This window comes from Tetrao urogallus (assembly GCF_951394365.1).
Source record: "Tetrao urogallus genome assembly, chromosome: 7".
Classification (NCBI taxonomy): Eukaryota; Metazoa; Chordata; class Aves; order Galliformes; family Phasianidae; genus Tetrao; species Tetrao urogallus.
The window spans coordinates 41,557,253-41,575,584 of NC_136820.1; the positions used below are offsets into that span (position 1 = coordinate 41,557,253).

The 18,332-nt window shown below is 40.2% G+C and overlaps 1 protein-coding gene across 1 annotated transcript in view; it reads left to right on the forward strand.

The window, feature by feature from the left end:
* Positions 1-18,332, forward strand: part of DIP2C (disco interacting protein 2 homolog C) — a gene marked incomplete at both ends in the record, with an annotated part of 288,528 nt that overhangs the window by 164,918 nt on the left and 105,278 nt on the right. The window contains 3 exons of the mRNA XM_079538586.1: positions 2,008-2,118; positions 17,122-17,247; positions 17,971-18,180. Of these exons, the coding sequence (XP_079394712.1) occupies positions 2,008-2,118; positions 17,122-17,247; positions 17,971-18,180 (447 nt within the window). The remainder of the gene's footprint in view (positions 1-2,007; positions 2,119-17,121; positions 17,248-17,970; positions 18,181-18,332) is intronic.

The window sequence follows — 18,332 nt, forward strand, 5'->3', positions numbered from 1 at the left end:
AATGAGACTGGCAATATGGATAAGGACTGAGATGTGGTTAGAACCTTGTACAGACTGAAACATCATTTTCTGAACATTTCCTATCAAAATTAATTTAACGCATGTTGTTAGTTTTATTGGTATTCTCATGGTGACCCAGTAAGGCCACCAATGAGGAGAAAATATTCCTTCAGAACATTTCAGTGCTTCAGAATTTATGTACGTGTACTTAAAAGAATGTGAAGACTAGAGAGGAAATGAAATTATGCAGAACTGTGGTGAAATTGCACAGCACTGTAGCGTGGAGACAGAACAGTTGAATGAAGATATTTTATTTGAATTAAGAATATGAATTATTAATCGCAGTCTGAGTAAAAGAGCTTTTATGGATTTACTCTGTCTTATGTCTCAAGGAGATTTTACTCCAAGTACGCTTTCTAGCCAAGCAGGGCCTTCTCCATGGGATCACAGCGGACTTGATGTATGTGATATGCCAGAGATTTAAGAGAGGAGCTGTATCTCAGCTCAATTTCTGCATCACAGAAATGCATGGTACAGTGCTGACTTTTTTGACAGATGCTTTTTGACTGGCCTGTAGGTCTGTATTCAACATAAAAATTCTTGTTACCCCAGAAGTAAATTCTTACCTCGCCCCAATAAACAAGCATTGAATAGTTCAGAAATAATCATGGAACGTTTTTGCATTGTGCTTAAAAAAAAATAATAATAATTAAAAAAATGAACGCTTATTCAAACATGGCTTTGTTGAATCCAATTTCAGTTTTTAATCATTTGATTGAGCTCAGTTAATCATTTAATTAATTTTAACAGATCTTTCCTACCATCAGCCCTATGTGCAAGAAGCCAGTTTTACTTCTGTCCCTACAGTTACACAGTGTGTAACTGCTTTCAAAAGTTAAAAAGAAAGCAAAAATTAAAAGGTAAAAGAATGAATTTCATTTCTTTAGGGTCTCTTTCTTTTGGTAGAATTTGTGTGTGTGTTGTTGTGTTTTGTTTTCCCTCTGTGACTCACAGTGCCCAATGTTCTGGTTTATTAAATCTGAGCTATATACGTTGCTTGCTGGGTTTGTTTACTCAGGTTGTTCTGTGGAAGAGAAAGAACTGGGTGGTATATTATACCACTGTTACATATTCACATTTGTTTTCTTTTCCTATTGTTTGTTTGAATTGTTCTATGTAAGTAACTCACTTCACTCTTCTGGAGAGGCTGTGAAGTTTCTGGAAGTGTCTGTATAGCAGTGCTGCAGTTATACCACTGCTATCTTTGGAGCAGCCTTTAAAAAATATCTGTGCTATGGAAAAGGAAATTGTAAGGCAAAGAGATAAATAAAAGGTTTAAATCTAACATACTGGAAGTTTGGACCTAGTATGTGGAGATGCTGCATGTATATGTTATGTCTGAATTATTTTCATTTTTTTGCCAGAACAGATTGCTGCTTCAGCCTGGTTTGGTACAGTTACTGCTTATTTCCTGGCCTTTGGTAGCTGAAAATGCCTATAGGTATTGAACTGAAGACCCCACAGAAGATCTAGTTTACATAAATTAATACTGTGCTGTCACAAACTGATATGATCTATCTGCATGAGGTTTTAGTAAAATGTTTGTAATACAAATGTGCTAAACCATTTTAGGAACTGTTTTTAACCAATTTACAGGAAATCTTCCAGATTCATTGGAATGGTGTTTGTGTTTATTAGACATTAAAATATTTCATGATTACTACTTTGTGAAAAGCCACCTGTATGGAGAAAACTTGTATGGTTGATTACCCCAATCTTACAGGCTGTGTGCTCTTCTTATGGAGCGAGTGATCTTAAGTTGTCCTGTTAGAGAAGCAGGGATGTAAGCACACCAGGAAAGCTGAGCAGTGGCAAATGCTGTTGAGTAAACTGATGTGACTAGAGTGTTCATTTTCTAGGTCTAGCATAGGCTGAGCTCCTCCTTGCTGTTGAACTTCTGGAATTCAATCAGAATGAGCTTTATGTATTTATTTATTACTAATGCAGGAGTGGACCAGGCATTGCCACAAGAGCGTCGAACTCCGGTTACTCCGTCCTCTTCCTCACGATATCACCGTCGCAGGTCCTCAGGGTCACGGGATGAGCGCTACAGATCGGGTGAGTAGAACTGAAGAGCAGAGAATTGGAATAAAAAATTGAAGTCACTGTTTTTGTTCTCTACTCTGTTTAAAAGAATTTTGTTGTAAACTCCTGTAAATAGCTATGCGTGAGAAGTGTTCATCATACAAATGCAGGGATGCTTTCCAAGCATAGAAGGATGGATTTGTAAAGCCAAAGCATATCTGGATTTTTGTCTAACAAACAATGTGAAGAGAACAATAAGGATTTCTAGGGGCCTGTAAGCAGCAGAAGAAAGACTGGGGAACGTGTGGACTCACTGCTGAATGGAGCAGGACAGTGAAAAGGGCAAGGCACGTAATGGGGTTTTTTATACCTTGATCTCTTATTGGTCTTGCCTTCAAGGAATCCAGGGCCCCAGAGACTAGTGGCAAAGTCCTGAGCAATGAAAACATGTGCTCTGTGAAAAGGGATCAGCACAGGGAATATTTAGACTAATCATGTCAAGGTCATGGGACGTGACAGGATGCACTCAGAAATGCTGAGGAGCTGACCAATGTCATTATGAGGCCTCTCTTAATTCTTTGGAAGCAAGCCTCAGTCCTTTCTCTGAAATGGCAAGAAGGAGAATCTGGAGAACTACAGCTGGTCAATCTCTGAGAAGGTGGCAGAACAAGTAATACTGGAAAACGCTTTGAAATGTATGAAAGACAAGAAAGTGATTTGGAGTAATCGTCATGTTCTTAAGAAGTCCCCTTATTACATTGGTCAATCCATGATCACCAAGCTAATAGCTTTTTACAATAAAATGACTACTTTGGACGTTGAGAAAAGAGCAGTAGATGTGTTCTGCCTGGTCTTAGTAAGGCTTTTGACAGTATTTCCCCTAGCATCCTCCCTGATAAACTGGTGAAGTATGGACTAGAGAAGTGAACAGTGAGGTAGATTTCCTGTAAATGGGATCAAAGTCTCTTTGCGGTATCTCTCCAATATATCACAGACCAAAAGAAGTGATTGTTATATAACTGAAAGAAAAATGAGCTCTGAAACTTCTTTAATCTTATCTTTTAAGGCATAATGTGCTTGTGCTGCACTTTAACTAACTGAGAGGTTGGTGGGCTCAGCTGTTGTTTAAACTGCTATAGAGACTACTGCAGTAGAGGTGCTCTTCTCAGATGGTAGCCAGAAAGCAGCGACACATTTTTCTGCCACTGCCTCTCTTCCAGCTGTGGAATAATGGAGCAGTGGACAGCAGCACTCATCAGCCATTGTGGCATAGGGATCTTCGTGACCTGTGAATTAAAAGCCAGAGAATGGTAGTTGGGGTGGTCATGGAGGAGTCATCTCTGGAAATTTTGGATTGTGCGGGGAGGCATAACTTGCTGGACACAGACTCATTGTGCTGACACATCTGGAAAGCTATAGAGAAGTCCTTATTAAACCTTTTGTAAGATATCACTAGTTCATTTCATTAGTCAGAAAGCTTGCTAGTCTGACTTAAAGGAAAATTTAATGATAAATGTTGGCTAAGAAACGTTATCTGTGTCCAGATCACTCTGATAAATCTGAAAACTCCCTTCTTCCCTTAGAAACCTTGAGTTCACACTGTAGATGCTGCCAGTTTTTCTTCGATTAATGGCTGTGTGATGTGTGTAATGGTTCCTTGATGTATAAACTAGAAGCTTCTCCTACGTTATGCTAAAAATTGTAAACGCCGTTTTTTAAACAGATAGAAATATTATTCTTGGAATTGTCTAGTTCATGAACCCATGCCCTCAAACCTCCAAGCAAAGATGAATTTCAGAGGAGTTCTGTGTTTGTGCGTAGAATCGGCTTGAGGTCTGCTTACTGTTTGCAAACTAAGATTATGAGTCAGTCTGGGGATGGGCAGGAGGAGCCATGATGCCTATCCCTGTGTGCCTCTTCTGATACCCAGTCAGGCTTGTTTTTGAATTCCTACGTTGTTATTGCTGTAGAATATGATTCCTCAGTAAGTCACCAAGCTCTCCAGCAAATTTCTCTGAAGAGCTACCAAGGCTTCATTCACTCTAAAGAAAATTGTACACAGCAAATGTCAACACAAGTAAATGTGAGCTTCCATCTCAATGTGGAGAAGTTATCACTTCATCACCTATACTTGGAAGTATTTTAGTCTTTGAAGAGCTTGACTACGATAGAATGCAGTGTTCCTATTCTGGATTTTTCTATCCACTTCTATACATTGCCTCAATATCAGGAGTCCATTTCTTTCTTGGTTTCATATCTCTCTTATTGCAGGTTATGAAAATATAAGTCAGATTTCTTTCTGATTATCTTGTCTTCAGATTCAGATTTGCTTTAGTTAGAAGCCTCTGTTTAGCTTGTTGTTTTGCTGTGCTTAATGCTTCAGCATCTCTGCTCTGATCCCATTGTGATTATTCGCTCCTAGCTGTTACCTGCTTTCAGTGCTTGTTATCATATTTGACACGTCTTCTTGGAAAGAGCCCAAAACAAAATGAATGTATAGTCTTTAACAAATAAGTAATTCACTTCTAGAAAAACATTTCCCTTCCTTAGGTTTTTGTTTTCTTTTTTTGCACAATTTATTTCAATTAACAATGAAAACAAATCTTCTCCTGAAACTCTGATCAAAGTCCTTTTCTGTCTCTTCTTTTTAAGATTTTCCTAATTGGAAGTCTGATGTCCTGAAAATCATCCAGCTCTCTTTCCATGTTTGCTTTTTACATAAATTCAGATGTCAGCAAAGATTATTTAATGAACTCTCTTTGAAGACTCAAAATCATTGCTGCCATTAATATCACCTTTAAATTATTCTTCCTTATTATGGAAAATATCAGGCTGTGACATTTTCCCCTTTCAGTCCTTTTTTTATTGTTATTTCATTAATGGAATTTTTTAGCACTATAATTTTGAAAAACTGATTTCTATGATTTTTATATTCTAAATAAATCTGACTGGTAATTATTTCTTCAGCAAGTGTTCACAGTGAGTTCTGTGTTTTATAATAATTTTATTTTTGAATTCTGCCAGTTAAAACTGTGGTCTAATTCCTTAAAACTGCAAAGTTTTAAAATTCCCTGCCTACTTTTTATATGGAAGTGGTACTGGAATCATTAAGTTCCATGATGTTATCAACTGATAGTTTGTCAGATGTCTAAAGAATTGCATCATGCCATAAGTAATTTAATCAATTCAGGCTTGAAATATTTATGCAGGTATAGCAGCTAATTTAGCTGACTTCAATTCAGAAATATATATATTTTTTTAAACTACAAAATGTAAAAATTCTTTCACTGTTTACCCACTCGGAAGCAGTCTTTGAAAAGGTTTGCCAAATGTAGATCATGGCAATATTTTTCTCCTAGCAGCTGCTGTTCCTTAGCCTGTGCCTATACTATAACATTATCTAGGGGCTCAAGTTGGCACTGAAACCAAACATGTTCATAGGTTGGATTACTAATTTTTGGCAAGAGACCTTTCTGGCCAGTGACTTTTCAGGCAAGAAAAGCTGATGAGGGGAGGACTGACTTGCACTTGACTTTGGCCTCTGCAAAGAATGGATGTCAGCATTTGGCTTGATCTGGCTCAAATTACGTGACTGCAAAATCAGGCACAGATTTAGAAATAGCATGGAAACAGAATAGTTCCGTTGAAAGCGCCCACCAAAGATACTTGAGTCCAACTGCCTGACCTCTTCAGGGCTAAAAGTTAAAACGTTATTGGGGGCAATGCCTCTTGAATGCTGGCAGGCATAGGGCACCAAACACCTCGTTAGGAAGCTCGTTGCAGTGTCTGACCACCCTAATAGTAAATAAATTCCTGATGTACAGATCTCCCTTGGACAGCCTTGTGCCGTTCCTACATGTGATATCATGGGTTTTCATGGAGAGGAGACTGGCATCTCTCCATACAGAGTATGAAGTCAATAGGGGTTATGTAGATGTAGCTACAGGCAGACATACAGCTTCATTTCCTAGATGTGGTTTAAAAATTAGGTTTCTCAACTGCTTTTGAAAGCTGCGCATCCATGGATTTGGTATAATGCATTGAGATAAAGACATATGAATTGTGAAGTGACATAAACAAGTTGGGAACCTGAATGGCTTAACCATCATGGTCTTACCATGTTATCTAAATGAATTATGTTAACTCAGTAGATTACTGAGTTTTATAGGGGATGTTGGCACTACGTGTCTTCCTTACAGTCACTAGAGACGTGTTTGTTCCCTGTTCGTTCTGACAGTGAAATCCGTTACAGGAGAAATCAAAGGTTCTGCCTCCATTATTTAAAATACCACAATCTGAGCCATCGTGGTTTTGGAAGGAAGGTCACACTAATTTGGTGCTTAAAATGGTGATCTGTAAGGTATCCCCAGAGTGGCCCTGCTTCTTGAGTTTGACCCAGCTTCGCTGCTGTTTGATGCAGAGCTGGGCTCTACTGCCACATAAAGGCTGCAGCTCAGTACAGCAGCAGCTGCTGCTGTGGCAGTTCATAATGTGAAACCCATGGGCAAAATGGGCACATCCTCTTAATTAGAAAGGCTTTTCTTGATTACAGTGAATCTCCACCAGATTGGTGTTGTTCAGCAGGTCCTGGTTGTTCAGAGCACATCTCTTTGTCAGAGACCTTCATAATTTACTCAAGTCTCTCCAGAGAACAAGGATGTTACCCGCCCTTAGCTGGGTGTTCAGTACTTGGAGAAGTGAGAAGTCAATCCACACCAACTTCATTTTTCCAAAGGGATCTCCCTGTTGCCCTTAGATTATGCCAAAGCAAAAGCCTTAGTTTTCCATCCCAGTGCTGAAAGCCAGGCACCTTCCTTGAATGCCGGAACCTGTTTTATACAGTTTCTACGATTGTTGCTTTTCAGTTAAAGAACAAACAAAAAATTATGACATAAGCATACGAAATCTATGCACCCATAAGGATTTGAAACTAAAAAAGTCTTATCATTAAATGACAGGAAACATTATGTAATATGTCCAGATTCATGCATATGAGGTGGTGTCTCTTGATTCTGATTTCTGCTGTAGAATTCTGCTCTGATGAGATGAGGATATGAGAGATGCATTGGGCAAGGTTTGTTAAGTCACTTGTTTTTCAACTTGAAGATGTCCAGCATTTTACATTGCCTGGAACAACTGTAGCAATTAAGGAAAACGAGACCAGGGAGCTCTGAGAACTAATGTTTGCAGATGTCGGAAGTGATGTGAGAAGAAGCAGCGTAGCTGAAATTGCACCGCTTGTGTCTCAGGGTTCACATAATCCTGGAGCGAAGACCAACAAGTGAGAGCACGTGTGCTACGTGGATCACATAGACAGAATTTAAAAGGCATACACCGGATGAGCGTAGGGAGCTGAGAAATAGAGTGTTTTGAGAAAGACCATACGTGGAATCAGAACCTCTCAGCTGGTGTCCTGGAGGAAAGACACTGCTGGTGACAGGTGGTTGTGGCACCCTGACCCATGGGAGCGAGGATCTCCCTTCATCTACTCACTCATCGTGAATTTTTTCCTGTTCACTCAACCTCTGAAGACAAGAAAGAAAAATCCAGTCTGCACCATTCTTGGAGGGTTGCCAGCCCCTGCCCCAGAGATTCCACCACTGCAGAGTTCATTTTCCAAGCTCACTCAGCATTTCTTTTAAAAGACATCTTAATATAGGAGATTTTTGGAAATATTGCCAAAACAAATGCATCCTAACTACAGCTCTGTCCCAGCTCACATTCCTCAGCCACCTTTCCCACACTGCTGTTCAACAGGGAAAAGACTGAGCAGCTTATACTGAGCATGAGATCATTAAACTTCAACACAAATCATTCCAAGATAGGGTTTAGGGGCATTTGAAAGAATGAAGCAAAGAGTGAAACAACACTCCCTGTAGGCTCCAGTCCTAGAAGAGGATTGGCAGCAGACCCAAGGTAGCTGAGCTGCTCTGCTCTGTGTGCTTTGGTACACACCTCATCACACGTTTGTTCTCACTGACCGTGAGGTAAGCGTGTGCATGAGCTGCACCAAAGGTTGCTGACTTTTTGCATGTTTTCAACTTACAGTGATTCTAAAACATGTATTTTGCAGTTTTGAAAGGGTGTTCAAGGTCTCATTCTATATTCTTTCTAGAACTGAAAAGAAAAAAGAAGACAAAACTGAATCACTCTATGAGAATATAGGACTTGTAGGGCATGGTAGAAAAAAGAATGGAACAGGAAGATGAAAGGAATTATTTTTATTGAGCCACTGCCATTTAACATTACTCCAGAGAATAAGGAGGGAGAAAAAGATGATGAATGTACTATGTATTAAGGCTGCTTAGCATAAAATGAAAAATGTATTAACTCTTCAGGTGAGTAAGGGATACTGGAAAAAGTTAATCTTTACTGTAGGAACACTTACTCAGAAGTTAATTTGTCTCCTGTTTGATTTAGCTTGCTATTAAACTTAATTTCAAGCTACCACTCAACTGGGGGAAAAACAGGTTGAAAGCAAACTTTTGCAAAGATGTAATTCATATGGCCATGTCCTTGCTTTTGACCCAGCAGAAAAATTTGTAAGGATAATTGCAGAACTCCTGAGGAAAATTACTCAAGGATCTCCAGAGAGAAATAAATAGAAAGTTGATTTACTTCAGATCACATAATAAGGGGGCCTGAGCTGAAGTCACTATACGAAGCTGACTTCCAGATTGCATTACAAATGCGATAATAAATACATGGAGGGATGGAAATTATTAGTGTGCAGCTTGCATGTTTTTTTATTTCACTTATGATTAGAATAAGTATAATATTCAATCTCAGAGTTTGGAGAGAAAAAAAACATTTTTAAATCAACTTTGTTATAATATCTGGAGGCTCTAGCAAAAACTAGACTTCATCAAAACTAGCACTGGAGTCATTAAGAGTTCAGTCTTCAGTTTTGTATCCTCTGTTTCCGTCAGATGACCTCTGTATTTCACGATCTGTCCTTGCAGCTTTCCCAGTTGTATGTTCAGCTTTTCTCTTCCACCCAAAATTATGGATTAGCACTACTGCCATCCAAACTGCAAAATGATAGCCATGCTTTTTCTTCAGAATTAAGCTTTCTGAGTTCATGACAACATATGTTTCTAGTTTCTTCACATATGCCTATATGTGAAGGATGCACCTTCAGGATGCAATTTTGTGGCACAGCTCTTTGCCCAGCCCAATGTTTCCTGCACCAGTGGAGTTAGTTTGCTGCAGCATCCTTGAGGAGCTAGGTCTTTATTGTGGCACATTTGTGGGAGTACAGGTGCTTTCTAGAAAGCTGATATTTTGTTGTTAAAAATAGTGCAGGTCAACAGAATTTGGCCCAAATTCATGACAAGTCAGCAGAACTTCCCTCGCATATCCATGTATCCCACATTCACAGTAAAACCCATGATCCAGAATTAACCCGGTTTTAAATGTCCTGAAGACTAAAACTTACTGAAATTTTCTGAAATGTAAGCAACAGTTTGTTTCTGTCAGTAACCTCCACAGCCCTCGTATAAATGAATGTCTTATTAGAGCAGATGTTCCTGCATTCAGTTGGGTATTCATTGTGTGTGAATATCATATTTCAGAATTAATGGCACACCTGCTTGCAGCTGGAAAGAAATGAGGTGTCACACTTTTCAGGCTGTGTGCTTTCCTATCTTAATGCCCCTAGATGCTGTGAAAGTATTCTGACACCACTTCATTATAGCATCACCCATAGCAAAGATCCCTTGTTATATAGACTTACTTTCACGTTCCAAGGAGTGAGATGATTTTGCAAGGACTGATCTGTGTCAGATGAAATCAGCAATTGTTGTGAAATCACTTGCCCTTTGTATGCCTGAAAATACAGCCAGTGCTGTCAGCCCAGGACAATCAAAGAACAAAGCCTAACTGTAATCTGTTCTGATGATAGCACATTCACTGTGTCTCACCCTGTTTAGTATGTCCTGATTGCATTTCCAATAGTTGTAGCTTCCAAATTATCTTTACTCAGAGTATTTACAGGCCACGTATTAGGAAATGAATTCTCAGTGTATCCCTTTGTTTCCATGGCAGCTACAACAAAGGTCTGATTAAACTCATGAGAGACTTTCATGCTTTCAAATACTAGTTTCCTGTAAGACAGCAATTGCCATACTTTCCTCTGTATAATTACTTTGCTTACTGTTGCTATACTTAGCATTGCCTTATCTGGAATTTTCAGCCTTTAATAATGAGTGTCCGTGGCCTTTGGGAGGCTGATTTCTCATTGTCTCAATTGCCTTCCTGTAGTAACTCAGAAGCTGTTATGATTCTGCTGCTGCAGTATGTTTGGGGCAGCATAGCTGTCCTCGCTCCTCTTGCCTCCTGCAAGCTGCCTCTCTGCCTGTTCTTACAGCTGATGCAGCCACAGGTGCTGGCCTCCCTGAAGCAGAGGCTTATTTGTATTTTCACTCATTTGTTCAATGTCTGACTTTAGGGCTGATCCTTTCCTGCAGTATAAATAAGACATAAATATGTATTATATGTACATAAATAACCTCTTATTAAAAATCATTTGGCATTCTAAACTAATTAGCGCAGAGCATCAGCCTTCTTTATCTTAATAACATGTCACTCCGTAAATGAGGCACCCTCAGCAAGTTTGCAATGACAGCAAGCTGAGTGATGTAGTTGACACATTAGAGGGAAGGGGTGTTATCCTGAGTGACCTGGGCAGGCTTGAGAGGTGGGCCCATGCCAACATGATAAAATTCAACAAGGCCAAGTGCAAGGTCCTGCACATGGGTAGGGGCGTTCCAAGCATGGATACAGGTTGGGTGGAGAATTGCTTGAGAGCAGCCCTGAGAAAAAGGATTCGGGGGTGTTGGTTGATGAAAGATTCAACATGAGCTGGCAATGTGTGCTTGCAGCCCAGAAGGCCATCTGTATTCTGGGTTGCGTCAAGAGAAACGTCACCAATGCTGATCAAGGGAGGTGATTCTGCCCCTCTGCTCTTGTGTGCCCAGTTCTGGGGCCCTGAATACAAGAACAGCGTGGAGCTGTTGGAGCGGGTCCAGAGGAGGACCACGAAGATCATGAGAGAGCTGGAACACCTCCCATTCAAGGACAGGATGAGAGAGCTGGGGCTCTTCAACTTGCAGAAGCAAAGGCTCCAAGGAAACCTTATGGTGGCCTTTCCAGTACCTGAAGGGGGTCTACAGGAAACTTCAGGAAGGACATTTTATAAGGAAGTGTACTGACAGGACAAGGTGAGATGTCTTTAAACTGGAAGAGGGTAGATTTAGACTAGATATCAGGAAGAAATTCTTTACTGGGAGGGTGGTGAGAAACTGGAATAAGTTGCCTGGAGAGGTTGTGAATGCCCCTTCCCAGGAAGCCTTCAAAGCCAGGCTGGATTGAGCATTGGGCAACCTGGTCTGGTGGGAGGTGTCCTTGTCTGTAGCAGGGGAGTTTGAACTAGGTGATCTTAAAGGTGCCTTCCAACCTAAACCATTCCATGATTCTTTCATTCTGTGAATCTGTGTTTATGGAATATCCTACACAAAGCAAGGATGCTGAGCCTGCTCAGAGTCAGTGGGCCAGTCCTGTTACCAGTCATACCATTCCATTAGCAGGAATTGGCTATGAAAGCAAAGGAAGAACGGTTATTTGCAAAGGCCCACTCAAGAAAAAGCAGAAGTAGCTCAAGGGGGAGGATTTACATGAGACAAAAGGGACAATGAGATGAAAGGAATGAATTCAGATCACATTTAGATATGTCTCTCAGCAGTTTTATTCCCTCAGGGGTAAGTTCTCTGAAGGGTGAGATAGAAGTGTAATTGCAGAAGGAAACTGTGGAATTCTGTTAGAATATTTTGCATCTGTACAACAAAAATTAGGCAACAGCTTGTTTTCCCATATTTGTATTTCTTAAACACCCAGTAATTGAGTGTCAACAATGACATTTTTTGCATAGCAGAAAAGTAAACAAAGTAACCATATAGAGTGTCAGGGCTTTATAATTACTGGGAAACTGAAGACTGGGGCAAAGACAATTGAAGTTATATATTTAATCTGAAACACAGGTGGGAACAGACTTCTGTTGTCCTGATTCTAGCAAAACTACCAACTGGTCTCAGAAAGAAACAGGTCTGACTGACAAATTGGGTGCAAGAGAACTGACTGGCACAGTTGCAAGCTCTGAGTTAAGAACAGCAGAAGAAACTTTTTCTTTTGTCTTCTGGTGTGTTTTATTTAGTGACTGTGAGGAACAGTTTTATAACGTGGAAATGTTTAATAGAGCTGATGCTTACCATGGGAGGAGCACCCTGTGTTGCAATCCCCGCTTAACTACTGCCCAGATCTGTGACCCTTGAGGTGGTATCACTTTGCTTACAGTATGGTGAGTGTCTGACCTGCCTGTGGAGCAAATCCAGCTAATGTTCTGAGTGTTCAGAGGCTCTACATTGGGCCCAAGTAAGGAATGAGATGTCTCTGTTGAAGTGTATGGTCAGGGTGATGCTCCCTGCCAGGCAAGGATGCATGCTTTAGAAGAATGCTTTTCTAGCAGCTGTAGAAAACAAAAGGAAAGAATATAAATACAAATACGAATAGGAATTATCAGGCAGTCTTTAAGAAATAGTTGTTGGGTTGAATAGTGAGTACTAGGTATGCCACAGCAGCACAAGGTAAGCAATTAGCTTTCCCAAGCAGGCCACTTTATTATCTCCTGTCTATTGATTCATTGAGAACAAAGTCACAAGTTGAATTCAACATACCAGGTTGGTCAACCTGGAACAGTGGATAACAGTGGCAGATAAGGGATTGCATGGTGGTTCCTACTGCTGTAGATACCAATGGTGATACTTTTTATTCACTGCTTTAGATTTTCTCTTGAGTCTTTCTTCTGGAAAAGCCAGGTGGGAACAGTAAAGATTTTGTTAGCTGTAAGAGTGTTTTGAAGGGTCAGACCTGGAGTCGTTTCATCGGCTCTAACAGCGTAGTTAGAATGTCACAGACTTCTACGTAAAAGAGCATTTCACCTAAAAGCAATTGCTTTCCGTATAGACTTGAGGCTTTTCACAAGGGTTGAGTGCATCAAGGTGCTTGAAACTCTATTAGAAATTTATGAAGGTTGAGAAATTGTAGCACACCTCTCTATGAGGAAACTGTGTGACTTTGATGGGCAAAATCTTCATACTTTAAGGGTTTTCTTTTTCAGGAGAAATTAACAGATCTGTATTTTGAAGCAGTTTCGATCATGATTTGAGGAATTCAGTTAAACTGAGTGAGCCAGAGTAGACTGAGAAGACAGTTCAGATGCTTTTGTCAGACCTGCAAGATAAGGGCCATCACCCTGCCAGAGTCAGTTTGAAATTCTGATATGATGTTCACTGCAGATGCTGTGATACGTGGAGAATACAAACTGCTCTGTGCTGATGGGATTTGGTGGGATAAGCAGTTTCTGGCCTCATGGGAACTCGGTTATGGCTTCTCACCCTCATTATACTCTTCCCCAGTGTGTTTCACAACTATCCCTCCCTTCAGTGTACAAGGAGCTTCCAATTACTATTTTGTAAATTCCCTTTGCAAGTCTCCTTGTGTTTTCTCAGTAGCTGCCAGGATTGTGGGCAGGCACTGGGAATGAAGAGAACACATACATGTGTGAGAGAGAATAACATGCATGTTGTGCACTGTGGCCAATCTTTCACCTAACTAAAGGCAAAGAGCTACCACACTCTTGCTCAAATTGATAAAAAACAAAACACCATAGTCACCTTTTCGTGAGAAATGGCTGTTTCAATTTTGATTTAAATACGTACTTTTTAAATTGTGGAACAAGAATGTTAGACATGTTTTGTTTAATGCTCCTTTATATGCAGCAACAGAGTTGGCTTGTTGATCAGGAGTGCAAACAGAAAACCTACGTAAAAGCAAAGCATATATATGAGAAGTGCATTCCTGTAAATGATAACAGACTTTCCCTAGAATCTAGGCTCATGTCTGGCCTACATTCTAGTCATCAACCCTTGGTTACAGGGTAGATGTGTTCGAACCGGTGTGTTATTTTCAGCTGTAATGGTTAAGTACCAATCTGGCTCTCCATCTCTCTGTTTTCTTTGGGATTTTGGAACTAAGTCTCTTGGTGTGAATGGCTTCAGTTCTGTTTGTTAACAAGTCCAACTTTATACAAGACTGTCAAAATGGGTCGCAGAGCACCTTTAGAACCTGTTGATAGTTTCTCATTCAAAAAGAAGACCGTACAATGTTTTATCATATTCCCTCTACCTTGTCTTTAGCCTGTTTTAGGTACTTAGGTGCACTTTATTTCACCAAAATAATTTTGATTTCTGGGATTGAATGACGTCAGAAGAGTTTTCAGCCACACTGGACTGTTTCTGCTGCCTTTTTTCCTCTCTCCCAAAAGTCTTGCTGGTAGTCTCTCCACCTGATCTATCCGTCCATAGGCTTTTCTGGACGTATCTCCTGTCCTCTCTTGGTAACCTCCTGGTTCTGAGCACTCAGAACAGTCAACCTTGCAGGCTGAGCCAGGAGTAGGTGTGAGGAATCCTTCTCCCCAGCTTCCTCATTGCTTAGTCAGAGTTCTCTATCTTTTCCATTGTTGTAGCTTTCCTGCTTTTCATTTCTGCTGTAGCAGCCCCGTTTGATTTATTCCACAGTAACACATTACAAATAAACGTATTAGGCATGTGCGTTATTAAGAAACAATTCAATTCCTGGACTCCTGTGGACTTGTTTGAAAATCAAAACCCTGCAAAGTGTGTTCTAATTATGCTGAGGGGTTTTGCCATCGTGTGTCATGCATCAAAAAAGAATTAAAAAGAAATCCAAGAATGTGTAAGCTAGAATTCACCATCCAGCTGTCACTAAGCATTTTAATAATGATTTTTTTCAGTGTTCTTCCTTTAAAAAAACTTTTTAAAAACTTGATGGCTACACCTCATCTGTCTCCTCATAGCAATCCTCACATCCTCCTAGCAAAAAATACCCAGGAATCCCAAATCCAATAAAACACAAGTAATTCCTCCTGTCTTGATCAGCAACATTTATTCTCTTCAGAAAATTGCTCCAGAGCTTTAAAAAACAAACAAACAAACAAAAAAAAAAAACAGAGAAGGTCAATTTTGATGATTGAAATCTAATTTCTATCCTTTGAGTGAAAACCAAGAATTTTTCCCATTTGCTGGATAAGAAATTCAGGCTATCAGTGAGCACGTTCAGTCCTGTGAATGGGATTGGTGTGGAGTGAGCAGGCAGGAATTTATCTTGAGGACATGCTGTTGGGTAAAGAGTTACATTGCTTTTTTTTTGTTTGTTTGTCTGATATTTTTCAAATCAAACTTTTAATCAGATTTTAATTATAAGAAAGAATTTAAACCTTCTGCTTTGAAATGGGGACTTCACAGGAGAGAAACATTTCTGGTGTAATGTTAGCATCGTCATCTTCTCTTGTCTCAGTCTGGCAGCCTCGTGGCTCTTCTATTGTTGAGTGTGCTTTTCCAGCTCTTCTTGCTTGTCTTGCTTTGATACACTTTTTCTCTTCACAGCTTAAAACAAAAGCAAAAAACAGCTCACAGAAGCAGCTGATGAAGTTCTTTTTCTTAGATTTACTCTTCCCTGCAGGCTGTCACTGAGAGGTGCTTAAGCCCTGACGGAAGGTAGGGAGCATTATTACAGATGAGCCATTGTGGCTTAGTAGCAGTATGTGTCATCGAATGCTTCCAGTCATCCTTTTCTGTCTTTGTACAGCAGGACATCGAGTGGTCCAATTAACAGCTCTGTAAGTAAGGTTGGTACACATTATACTTTCCTCTTGTATGTTGCTTTTCTCAGGGAATACTGCCCAGTCAGAGCTGCCACTGCATCTCTGCAGGAGTAGGAAATAGGTTCATGCTGCCCACCTACAAGCAGAGGCAGCAGAGGTGGGATTGCTCTGGATTAGACCCGCATCACTGTGCTATTACTTCACTGCTGGACTCTGCTGAGCTTGCACACAACTGTTGCTGCAATTCTTATGGTTATAAGCAATAGGTGAAAAGGCATCATCTGATGTTCTTCCAGTCATGTGCCAGATGGTCACTGTGTGCAAGCTGTTTAACCACAAGTGACTTCTGTTGTGCACCATGTGTTTTGCTTAGTCTCTTTATGCACATCTTTCCCAAGACCATCGAAATACATTAATAGGGCAAGATATTAAATTAAAATTAGGCTTTTTCAGTGTGCACCTGCAATAATTAATAGATTTGCACCAAACAAGGTAATTATCAAAACATGTTATATTTCACACATAGTAAATGGCTTTTTCTAACCTGGGGAAGCAGACAGCTGCATGTGTGTATGAAGTGTCAAGAAGCTCTATACTGGGGAAATCCACTGGAAAGTGGACCTGCTGGAAACGTGGATCCAGCTGATCCCAGCTGAGTATATGTCACTCATCTGTGAGGCGGAAGACTCATGCTCGAAGTGCTTGTGGTTCTCATTGCATCTCTGGCCAGCTGTCATGGTACTTTTTTTTGTCACTATTCAAGCCGAATGTGAGAGGCAAAAGGATTTGGGAATGGGGGACCTGCTGCCATTGTTGCTGTGACACTTTGTAGCTCTTACCATTCAAGCAAATGTTCCTGTTCAATCCATTTGTGTGACTTTTATATAAATTAGAAACCTAGTTCATTTAAAAAACAATGTTATACACCATACTCTCAATGAAAACAGTAGTTGTTGCTGAAGTACCAACTGCTTTTAAAACTCTATTAAGCAGAGGCGTGCTCTAAGGAAGCAGGGTTTCTACTCTTCAAACAGTGCAAGTGTTCTGGGAGAATGGTACAGCACAAAGCACTTGTTTGCTGGTGCAGCACTCTTCACTTTTGCCTATTCTTCTGCTATGAGGAGTACTGGTGCAGGCCTTGTTAGATCCCGTGCGTTCCTGTGCATTCATCATCTCATAGGTGCTGTCAATGCCAACATCGCTGGAGTACAAACTAACCTATGTGTGGATGTGCTGAATGCACAAACAGCTTTTTTTTTTCTGTTTGAACTCTAACTTGATTCTCTCTTTCCTTCCAGATGTCCACACAGAAGCAGTTCAAGCAGCCCTTGCTAAACATAAAGAAAGGAAAATGGCAGTCCCCATGCCCTCAAAACGACGTTCGTTGGTGGTGCAAACATCAATGGATGCCTATACACCTCCAGGTGAACATTTTTGTTCGTGTATTTTATGAAAAAGTTTTAGATACTTCTTTTTGTTGCTATGAACTAAAAGCATATTTCCATAGATAGTAATAACAATACTGTCCAAAACACAGTGAGCATAACATTGAGGTGTATTTCAAGAGGAGAAGAGGAAAAGTCAACGGAGGCGCTTTCTATGACTGCTTTTCCCTTGGCGTTACCTGAACTAACATTAAGAGACACTAAATATGGCAAACTTGTAATGCAATATGTGATTAACATATCTTCCATGTTTCTGGTTTATTCCCTAACAGTTCCCTTTACCATTTGTTGTGCCACCTTTCTTTGAATTTACTGCATAGCCAGAATCAGCTGGGGCTCAATTTCTTACTGATGGGTGGGCTTTTTACAGACTCTGGAGTGAGCTTGGGCAAGTGTTCTCTATTGTTAACATGCAGTTGGAGATCTGCAGGAGATCTCAAGTTGCATGATAAAGGAAGAGACTTTATTTTCGTAGGATAATACATGAGCCATGGTGTCAGTGTGGGAAAGCTCTCAGTGCACGGTTCACAATTGACGTTAGTTTCAGGATTTGCAGTATTACAGTCTTTTCTTATTGTATTTGCCTGCCTTCACAAGTTTTTCTTAATGGCAGTTTTCTTTGGATTTGTGACATGCATGTGCCTTATTTCTAGTTCAAACAAATAAAAGCATGATAAGTAACAGGCTATTTTTAATTATTAGATACTTCTTCTGGATCAGAAGATGAAGGCTCTGTGCAGGGCGACTCCCAGGGAACTCCTACCTCGAGTCAGGGGAGTATAAACATGGAACATTGGATCAGTCAAGCAATCCATGGCTCTACCACGTCAACCACTTCCTCTTCCTCGACACAAAGTGGAGGCAGTGGTGCTGCACACAGACTAGCTGATGTTATGGCTCAAACACATATAGGTTAGTATACCGATGTTTTCAGTATCTTCTGAAGTTTAGTGTGAATTTTGTGAAGTTGTGAAGTTTAAAGTTTAATGTGAATTTTGTCCCTCACAGACAGCTGATGCTGCCATCTGAAGCCTTACAAAAGTCTTTCCTATGCTTTTTCTTCT